Source organism: Montipora foliosa, chromosome 7 (genome assembly GCF_036669935.1).
Source record: "Montipora foliosa isolate CH-2021 chromosome 7, ASM3666993v2, whole genome shotgun sequence".
Taxonomy (NCBI): domain Eukaryota; kingdom Metazoa; phylum Cnidaria; class Anthozoa; order Scleractinia; family Acroporidae; genus Montipora; species Montipora foliosa.
The window spans coordinates 37,307,215-37,318,472 of record NC_090875.1 but is presented as its reverse complement, the minus strand read 5'-3'; the positions used below and the strand labels follow the sequence as shown (position 1 = coordinate 37,318,472).

The window sequence follows — 11,258 nt, the reverse complement described above, 5'->3', positions numbered from 1 at the left end:
TCTCAAGCGTCCTGGGAATGGAGGGCTATCACATAATGCTGATGAGATACCCAATATCATGAACTCATTCTTTTCTTCCATTGGCCCTAATCTAGCTGCCAGAATTTCTCAGGCACAAAAGCATTTTTTTAGCTTCTTGACAAAGCAAAATAATACCCCTGTCCTTTCTCTTTAAACCCGTCACCCCTATTGAAATTGAAGCTGAAATCCTGTCTATACCACTTAATAAGGTATACGGATTGTATTCTTGTCCTACTCGCATTCTGAAATCTGCCTGTAAAATCATCTCGCGCCCTCTATGCAAACTTATTAACAAGTCAATTGAAATTGGGGCCTACCTGTCGAAATTGAAGCTTGCCAAAGTCGTTCCAGCGGAGGACAAAACAGATCCTAGTAACTATCGTCCTATCTCTCTACTCTCTGTTTTCAATAGAATTTTCGAAAAAAACATGTATCGTAGACTAATGGCTTATTTGGAGATAAATGGCATTCTTTGCGATTCACAGTATTGCTTTAGGGAAAAACATTCAACTGAACACGCACTGATTGATATAGTAAACCAAATCCAATCTCATTTTGATAAAGGAATCCTTTCTTGTGGTGTATTTATCGATTTAAAAAAAGCTTTTGATACGATTGACCATTACATTTTACTGCAAAAACTGTATCACTATGGCATTAGAGGCATTATCAATGATTGTTTCCATTCGTATCTCACTGATCGTGTTCAATCAACTCAAATTGGTTCAGAGGTTTCTACTAAACTCACCACGGCTTGTGGCGTCCCTCAAGGGTCCGTGCTGGGGCCTTTGTTATTCCTCTTGTACGTCAACGATTCACGTAGATCATCTGATAAACTGTCGTTTTACTTATTTGCTGATGATACTAACCTGTTATATGCTGATAGAGACATTAATTCCCTTGAAAGAGTTGTCAATGCCGAATTAAGTAAAGTCCACAAGGAATGTTTAGTCGCTAATAAGCTAACTTTAAATGCCAAAAAGTCGAATTTTGTAATCTTTGATTCTTATCAGAAGAAACTTGATCGTGATGTTATGATCAAGATATTTGTATCACACTAAGGAGTTTGTCCTCCTCGATCAAAAGACATACATAAAATATCTTGGCATACTGATTGATTCGAATCTTACATGCAAATACCATATTTCCTATATAACATCAAAAGTAAGCAAAACTATTAGTGTTATTTCAAGATTAAGACATTTTGTACCATCTAGTACGCTGCTGACGCTTTACAGTTCTTTGGTTTCGCCTTACCTTTTATATGGCCTTACTGTCTGGGGCCATGCACCACAGATATACCTTAACCAAATCCTTGTCCTACAAAAGGACTTAACTACTTTGCATCTTATAGGTTGCCTCCCAATCGGCCTCCTTTATTTTAAAGCAGTGTCCATTTAAATGCATGATGTCCATAATAACTTATCACCCCGTAATATTTCCAACCTTTTCAGTTCTGCGAGCGTAATTCATACATACCATCCCATCAAATCAAATCTTTTTCTCGACGAGGCGTATTAATATAGAATAGCATCCCTCCAGACCTGAGGAAATTATCTAAGCCATGCTTCAAGAATAAAATGCGACACTACGTACTTCAAATTCTCAATCAGGAGGAAGATTATGTTGGCATACCGACTATTATGTCTCACTTACAAAAAGTTATATAGCCAAGTTTATAGAGTATACATTATAGGCTTAAGATATAGGCATGATTGCGATCAATTTAAGTACTCAATCTAAGTCAATTTAAAATTGTATTTGTATAATATCTAAATATATCAATTTCACTCTACCCGCCTAGACAATCTTTCGCTATTTGCGGGTTAGAGTGATTCTTTTGTAATATGTAATAAGAATAATAAACCCGTGCGGTCTATCCAATCGAACTAAAGGATAATAGCCAAGAACACAAAAAGCATCATTACAAATTCAACTATTTAGCCAAGTTTCTCACACGTCAAAAATATGAAATTGCTGTTGCATAATAATTGTCGCTACCTCTGCAAACTTTTCAGCAACATTTAAAGTACGAACATTTAAATGGCCAATATTAAGAGAACAAGTACGATTTGGTCCAGGATTCAATTCGACGTCGCAACAGAACCGGAAAAATAACGCTAACAAAAAAACGATATGCCAAAAAAAAATAAAAAAAACAATGGCAATTCGAAAGTATGCCGGGACGTAACGAATATGCAGCTATTAAAAAAAAAACCTATAGCTGCCCTATAGATTTCTAAACTAACCCCCATCAATTTCAAAATAGACAAGAGATGCTGATTTACTCACCGGCTGCTGCTCAAAGGGGCTGAAACTTGAAAGCAGTAGATTAAAAAAACAAAAAAAAAAAAGAAACTACTTTTAAACAAAGTTAAATAAATTAACATGTAAAATTTCATAAGATCTACGACTATGAGAGGCCATCGGCAGTAGGCCGGAAAAAGTTCTACACGAAGCCTAAACGTTGCAAGTCAGCCTCTTTCCGAATTCTAACTGGAGCAGATTCGCCTTCGCTTCGCTTAACAAAAATAGGAGCAACTTCAGAATACCCCACCACAGCTAACCACTATTGTTTCCCCTACGCGGCCTCTTTTGAAAAACGAGACTTAATACAATAGAGCCTATTCTTATTCAATGAAATGCAAATAGTGGCGGGGTATTCTCAAGTTTAGCCCAAAAATATAACCATCTGCAGTGAAAACATAACCCTGATTCTTACAAACTTGTCGCACGTGCTTTAGGACTTGTTGATTTCGCCAAGTCAGGTCTTCATTTACATGAACATTTTTACCCTTTAGCTTCCTCTTGTTTTTCATGACTTTGGATTTGGTCGCATAATTCTTAAACTTGACATTCAAGGCCCTTGGTCCCGACCCCTTGGCAGGCCCGATACGGTGCGCCCTGTCAATTTCTGCCTGATCAATTTCTACTTTTAACTGACCTCTACAAAAATCAATTACAGTCTTGACACTTGGGGGGGGGGGGGGGGGGGAAAGGCGTTGACTTTCTTGCCCCCAAAAAAATTACGCAAGGCCCGAAAGCGTGACACTGCTGTCATTGGAAAAACAGTTTAATTGAAAGCTTGTATACTCAATTCTATCAACGGTCTCAATGTAATGGAGTTTTCCGAAAATTTCAATCATCTCGTCCATACTGTTGATAATTACTTGATTTCCATCGAACAAAATTTAATTAGCAAAACTACACCGATGAATAATGATGAATATAATATCTGCTAAATGCAATAACACTAATATAGGAAAATATTCAGGTCTGGGAGTCTTTACCAGATACCACATATCATTAATGTTATTTAGGGACAATAAAGGCTTTAAAAGCAGTCAAACCGTGACATCAACTCGTATTACGTGGTACTTTAAAACTGAGATTTTCGATAAAATCGATCGCTGGAATAGAATAAACAAATTACTTAAAGGAGTTTATGAAGTATTTACCTTTCGCCTTGTTGACCTTGACGGCCGCTTGACCTTTAGTGACCTTCTACGTTTTTTACTTTTTTTTGAACCTATAATGTCCCCGGACTCCTCAAAAAATCGAACGAACTTCAACGAAGAAACCCTAAACCTGACTTTCATGTAAATTCGTCAAAGCGTTTTCCCGCTCTCCGCGAAAATTAGGCGCGAACTGCAGCAGATGTCAGCCTGAGCGAAACGATAGACTTTACATTTTACACGATATTATTCAAATTACCAAATCAAGGAAGAAACCACTTTCGGGTATCTAATCATCTAAAAAGAAACTAACTGGAAACTTCATTTATTCTTCGACACTCGAAGAGAAATTTCGTATCTCCGCGCGGCCATGTAATATCCTCTATGTTCTCGCCACTCGAACGTAAAATTCATATCTTCTCGCCACCGTGTAATATCCTCTATACATGAAAAAGATTCCAATTTAAAAAAAAATAGTATATACAGAAGGAAGACTAAAACTTGAAAGAAAGACCTATGATTCGATATTCAAATATGATTTTGTAGCTTAGCCATCCTGAAATAGAGAATGGTTTCATACCTCGAGAGGAATTTGATGGGAACGATAGAAATAGTCTTATAACACATGACTCTACTAAACATAAATACTGGCATGTTCTGCTTTCGGATAAACTGGCCGTGTCAAGTTCTGTGTAGTGCTTCACAGCGCTCTTCATAGGGTATGTCACGTTTACGTTGATACTATAGAGCGAGTCTTGATGCTTTTCTGGACACGCTGTCAAGTGACTGGGTGGCCTCAGTTGATGAGATAACAGGCACCGTATATTCTGATTTCAAGAATTGTTCGCACACGACATTTATACAAAGTATTGGCAAAACCAATAGACAGCTTGATCACTGCTCCTAACACGTCGTTCGCTGTATTCACAATTGTGTAAAAGAAATGATTGCTCTAAGAGAGGTCCTTTGAAATGTAGTCCCCAAGATCTTTAAAGCTATCTGCATCTTTTAGAGTTCTCCCCAAACAGAATGTGAGTGTGTTATTCGAAATGAATCGCACTTATCAGTAATAAAACAAAGCTGTGTTATTTACGCGCCCAATTGCAGAGATTAACTGCAAATCCGACCCAAACCATATCACGTGACAATCAAAGGTTTCCAGTTTACCGTTTTCCGAAACAATCGCGATGCTAAATGTCTCTAATATTTAATTTACGAGAGATCTTCTCCCCCGTATACAGCCAACGTTACTGGATTGATTGCTGTTGATCAAATCTAGTTCCCCCAAAACTAAAAACTAATCCCATTGAAAGCCTTCTTTTCACTATCCTGGGTGCGGGAAGAATTTTTTCCCCAATCTCCTAGACAACGCCCTTCTTATGTGTAATGGTTTGCACGCTTCGAATCTTCGGGGAGTCTACTGGTGGAGAATGATTTGTTTTATATGTCACCGACTGCACAAGCTCAGGTGCACTCGATTTCAAAACGCGAGATAAGATATGATCCGGCACAGGGGATTTGTTTAGTTTGAGTTTCTGAACATCCCTCCTGACCTCATTAACAAGAGAATTAACATTCTTGAGTTTAGTTTCAGCAGAGTGATATAGGACAGAAAAGCTATAAAAATGGAGAACAAATTACTAAGAGTTTATACAGCAAACAATGCTAGGCTCATCCGTCAAAACCAAATCATCAATTTTTAGTGAAACAAGATTATTGGTACCTCTGCCCTTAGACTGTTACTTAGTTCCAAAAGGGTTTAAGATTTTCATTTTTCTGTAAATCGAGAGCCAGTTTGTTGATGTACGTCCACCGTACAGAGTTACAACAAAATTATTAAATTTGCGGTACTTTTCCCAGGTGTCAGAAATGTTGCTTGGAAACTTGAATACTTTCAACAACAAAGAAACTAGTTTTGGGAACAAACTGTTCTTGTAGAAAGTGAACAAAATTACTGAAGGCACAAAAACACCATCTCTTAAATCTCAGATCGAATGAGATAGAGTGCCCCTTATAATCAGTGGACGGTCATCTTAGTACTGACAGGGATGCTGCAGATGACGACAGACATCATGAAACAGGAGAACATTGCACCGGTAGAACAGAGGTCATGGGTTCGAATACTGTTGAAGCCACCTATAAGAGATAACTGCTTAAATAGTCCAGGTAAGTGCGAGTATCCACTGGATTACATATTCAAGCTGACACCGTGGGGACTGGCAATTCAAACAACCTCATTGTTCCAGAACGAAACCCAATGGTGCATACAACTAGAAACTCTAAGCTGAAGTTATGCCTGGCTAATGTTCGCGAAATTAAATCAAAGTCTGCCATATTTTTGCATTATTTTACCACGACAAGAGCGGACTTGTTCTCGATTACCGAAACATGGCTAATTCCTAATGACGTTACGGCCAAACTGGAGATTATGCCACTTGGATATAAATTTGCGCACACGTGTCGTGCTGGTACTTGCAACGGGGGGACAGGATTGCTGCACAAGGAGTCCATCACCGTCAAGAAAATCGAAGATGGAGAAAAGGAGTGGGACTAAATGTATTGATACCTCTAATTTCCTTGACATTCTGCAGTCCGTAGGATTGACACAACACGTGACGGGACCGACACGTGAGGATGGCCACACCCTGGATTTTATCATCACTAGATCCTTTGGCGGGGTGGAATCGACTAGCCCCGTTATCGATACTTATGTGTCAGACCATGCGTCTGTTCTTTGCGACATCAACTGCAGAAAACCATCTGAGAAAAGGTGTCTTTACTTCGTGAGCCTTGTAAGGTCTGTTTTCCACCTGATGCATGCCACACAACATTGGCTAATGAATTTGGTAAGTTTTTCGAGCAGAAAATTGATGGCATTCATGAGTCTTTGGAAGCGGTTTCTGTGTCACTAACTTCACCTTCTTCAGACAGTGCGATATGTACCACGCATGCGCAGATGCCTGGTGAATCCACGCTCCATCCTGCGGTCCCATGCAAGCTGTCTACCCTCAACTCGTCATCTACGGAGGAGATGCAGGAGTTAATTACCAGGTCACCAATTATAGTTCAAATTGTGTACATTCTGCTACCTTTCCTTACTTCGATGGTCGACCTTTCAATTATGTCTGGTCATTTTCCTGATGCATTGAATTAAGCGCTGCTCTTCCCAGCGCTAAGAAGTGTTGGCTTAGATGTGGCATTTAAAAACTTTTGGCCTATAAGCAATCTTCCCTTTGCTTCTAAGCTGTCAGAGAGAGCAGCCGATGACCATCTCACGCGACACGTTGTTGACCAAGGACTTGATTGGGAACTCCAGTCAGCGTATAAGAGGCACTACAGCACTGAGAGGGCTTTGCTGAAAGTTAAGAACGATCTGTTTATAAGCATGGACAAAGAGCACGTTACATTATCAGTGTTGCTTGAATTAAGTGCTGCCTTTGACACCGTGTGCTATAAAACCCCCATTGGTCGACTGGAAAACAAGTTCGGTGTTACGGGTGCTACACTCGAATGGATTCGCTCTTATCTCTCGGGTTGCACCCAAGGTGTATGCATTAAAGGCACTCGTTCGGAGAACTTTGTCCTTCCCCATGGAGTACCGTAGGGATCGTGTCTTGGTCCTTTGGTGTTTTCTCTTTATACTTCCAAGTTGTTTGATATCACCAGGCATCATCTGCCCAGCAGCTACGCAAGGTAGAGATCGACGCTTTTACAGTTGGTTCCAGCAGAGTGTTACCTACCACGTCAGTTAGAAACCTAGGTGCTAGGTTTGACTCACGTTAATACAGTCTGCGCAGCGTACTTCCACTTTTTCAATATTAAACGCTTTGGCAAGTACTTATCAAAAAAAACCACTGAAAAATTCGTGCATATTTTCTTTTCTAGTCGTATCGACTATTGTATTAGGCTCCCTTACGGCCTGCCTACCAAGCAGCTGGATAAAATACAGCGCTTATAGAACACTTAGAGGATCTAAGTGCACGAGAAGGCTTATACAAAGTCAATAGTTCAGAAATGTAATCGGGAGCTTGATTGTTAAGAGCTTTATAAGTTAGCATCAAAATCTTAAAGCAATTCTGAACTTCACAGGCAACCAGTGTAGTTGCTGTAATATAGGTGACAAGAAAGACACTAGACGATAGGGCATTCGCGGCTGCTGCTCCATCACTATGGAACTCGCTGCCTAAACACATTCGTAAGATTGAGAAATTAAATGAATTCAAGTGTCATTGAAAACGTATCTTTCAGACAAGCATATAGTTTATAAACTTTCATTTTAATTAAGATTCCTGTTAGTATTATTACTCTTATAGATTATATATACATGTAATTAGCCTTTTATCAACGATTTCTGTAGAATATTTTCGTGCACTCGAATAAGAAAGACTATCAAGTCTTTTGTGTCACTGCGCATGCAGGATGGTGACCATTCCATTCATCAGTCGAGAAAGAAATTTGGATGTACTGCAAAAGTCCTTACACTTCCCGCAAATTAACGCAAAGATAAGTCGGAAAACACTGCAGCAACCGACGTTTAGATGGATTTCCACAAATATAATGGAATAAAATAAAGTTAAAATTCTTCCAATCTTAGATAGCACACTTCTGGGCGACGAAACGTTGTGTGAAGGAACAATCTATTAAAGACATTCATTTAAACTGCCGGAACGAGACAAGTTAAGTTTTCAGATGATTGCAGTTATGAACGCTTCTTTGGCAGTAACGAAAGGAAAGCCTGAATTTTTCAGGCTTGAAAGAGATTCGAGGCTATGACCTCTGCGATACCGGTGCAGTGCTCTATAAATTGAGCTATGAAGCCAACTGGGAGCTGGTCATTTTTTTGTTAGTACGTAACTGAACCCGTCGATGGGTTATGGTTAAAATGTGGGATGATCTCAAACTTTACCTGTTTCATTCCCGCAGTTGAAAAGTATGTCTTTAATGGTTCGGTTACGTCACTCACAAAAAATGACCAGCTCCCAGTTTGCTTGATAGCTCATTTGGTTAAGCACTGCACCGGTATCGCAGAGCGGTTCGTGGGTTCAAATCCCTTTCAAGCCTGTATTTTTCAGCCTTTCCTTTCGTTACTGCCAAAGTAGCGCGCATAACTGCGATGATCTCAAAACTTAACTTGAAAAGTAGTGTCTAAGAAATTTGCCGAAAGCCCTAAAGGAAGATTTAGTTGGTGAACGTGGAAAACAAATATACATTCTATTTCCCCTCACTGGTGACCACCCCCAAAACAAGAATGAAGGGGTAGGCTTACAAGTTTACAATGGGTTTAAATTGATATAAATGTTGCAGGGGCAATTTTCAGGTATGCATCATGTTACTTCAAATTGACAGTTGATGCAATTTGGTTTCTAGAAGTCTCTAGAACCTCTTCTTAGGATATATAAGCAGGATCTTGAACTTGTATGATAGACTCTCTTTGTGTAACACTCTGTGTATAGCTCTAGTTCACGGTTCTACCCTCTCTCTAAAGTGATTAAAGCCTGCACAAGTTTGCCGGTTAAAGCTGCTTGGTGAATACCATGATATAATACCGAATGCTGACCTGAAACTATGCGCTAAGAACGCTGCAAGCTAGGCTCAGTGGAACATTTTAGGAAATATTCCCCTCGAACATGTCAAAACATCTTTATGTAAGCTAATTCTGATAGCTAAATTCAGTAACTGTATTTCAACTCAAATGTCGTGGAAACATACTGTTCGTCGGGGATTAATTTCCCATTGGAATTTGTACATAGACTACATAGACTGTCTATATTTACCAATGTCTTCCTGTAATACACTGTATTTGAATTAAAATAACATGGGTGACAAATTACTCCTTAATTTTGGCGCAAAATTTCAACGTTAACTTATAATTTAACATGTGAAATTACATTGTTTCCATGGCAACTTTTCATATAGTGCTAAAATGGCGTCCAGGTCTGAAACGTAAGGAGTAATTTGTCGCCCATGTTATTAATAGCTAATCAAATGGTGACGCGTGGAATTAGGGAATAATTTCACTCGCGTTTTGTCCAAATAATTTCCTTCCCCTAAAAGCCCCGGGAATTATTTGAATTTGGACAAAACGCGCGTGAATTTATTCCCTAATTTCACGAGTCACCATTTGATTACATGATACCAATACAAATGTCATTCATTCTTTACTCTCCGATTTTCTCTTCGCTCGATAGGCCGCCATCACATCACATTTCCTGTACTATGGTACGTACTATAGCTTTGATTGTATGGATAAAGTCTGACTTCGTAGATTCAAGGTAGAGTTCTATATTTTGCTTCCGTCGTCTTTCCTTGAATCGCAACGTGCAGGTAATTTCCGGTAAAATCTGATTGGCTTACATTTATACCATGACACAATATAACATCACTCTCGACAGGTGGGCGGCAGACGACTCCTTAAGAAATTGTATAAAGCGTACCTTTTCGCGCCTTCTCTAAAGAAAAGTATACACCTGATAGCAGGATGGTTTTTCGTGAAGCTTCTGTTTCTTTGTTTCTGATTCTTCAACCAATGTGACTCCGTATACGTCTGAGTATTTTGATATGGAACCTTTAGAAATTCTGTCCGCAAGAGAAAAGACCAGCATGATCGTTCATTTGAAAAAAAAAACAAAAAAAAAAACAAGAACCATAATTAAACAGCTTGCTTGTGAAGACCTCGCGTTCAGTTTCTCGTCTCTCGTAACTGAATTGATCTTCAGAGCACTGTCGTTGGCAAAAATATATCATAAACCTTCAATTCAATCTTTAGTTGCTGACGCCTCAAAAAAAATCGACATTCCAGCAGATATATCAAGCCTAGCATTACCACAATTATTAGTTTCAAGTAGCTAAGTTACGTTGCAATGCGGAAAGGTTAATCCGTTGCCACACCAAAAAATCTTACTCTATAGGCACGCACATGCAAGTTTAGCGATGCCTTCATGAAACAAAAAAAGCGAAAAAGAAAACCGTTCGAATTCCATTGTTTCTAAATTCATAATCTGTTATTTTCCATAGAAACGCTGCACTTCACTTATCTTCTTAGTGTGTCTTTGTTTATTGAAACAAACGATTTTGCGGTCTCAGACCGTTTGAGCGGTGTTTGAGTAAATTATTCAATCTGATCACGTAGAAGGACAAACCGGAAGAAAATTAATCATTCGAGAGAAGCAGACTGTGCAAACACTGCTTATAAATGATGGCTAAGCTTTTTTCTTTTGGTTTTTACCTCCTAATTTGCTGGTTTTACGAAGGTAAGCGAAACAAACTTATCTCGATATTAGTTGCAAACTGCTGCAGAATTTCAAGACTATTTCAAAGCAAACAGACAGTAGAGCCTCTAAAAACCACGTTGTTAACTGTAACTCAAGTCACTTTTAAATGTGAGTAATCTTTATAATTTTTTCTGGCTTATTGTGTTCTAAAACCATTCTAATTTTAACTAAGGGGGTATTTACATGAGACCGGGACAAAATCAGACCGGTATGAAATTCCACCGGTATATAATTTTTGCAGCCGTTTACATGAAACCGGGACGAAATGCCTGCTGCCAGGTTTCGGAACAAAATGATATCTCTTGTGCAATAAATGTTAAGCTGACCCGAAAGTACACAGGATTGAAATTGTGGACCCGGTCTGAGATTTGTTGTGATTTTCATGAGACCGGTACGAACTCAGACCGGGTCTAGCCAACGAGACGAAGCCAGACCGGTCTGAGTTCAGTGTCAGGCCGGTCTCATTTTACAAGTCGAATCATAATGTGAAATCGATACGGTCCTCGTCGGA

The 11,258-nt window shown here is 39.1% G+C and overlaps 1 protein-coding gene and 1 long non-coding RNA gene across 3 annotated transcripts in view; one reads left to right on the top strand and one right to left on the bottom strand.

Moving 5' to 3' along the window:
- Positions 1–4,062: 4,062 nt before the first annotated feature.
- Positions 4,063–10,371, bottom strand: LOC138009458 (uncharacterized). Of its 2 annotated transcripts, none has more exons than XR_011124394.1 (3): positions 9,911–10,371; positions 6,566–6,831; positions 4,063–6,496 (listed from the first exon to the last, which is right to left on the bottom strand). It is a non-coding gene; the product is annotated as an uncharacterized lncRNA (long non-coding RNA). The 2 variants fall into 2 exon arrangements; XR_011124395.1 differs by having other exon boundaries at positions 6,576–6,831.
- A 261-nt stretch (positions 10,372–10,632) lies between these two features.
- Positions 10,633–11,258, top strand: part of LOC138009455 (uncharacterized) — a 96,561-nt gene continuing 95,935 nt past the window's right edge. The window contains exon 1 of the mRNA XM_068856477.1: positions 10,633–10,726. Within this exon, the coding sequence (XP_068712578.1) occupies positions 10,669–10,726 (58 nt within the window). The 5' untranslated portion in view covers positions 10,633–10,668. The remainder of the gene's footprint in view (positions 10,727–11,258) is intronic.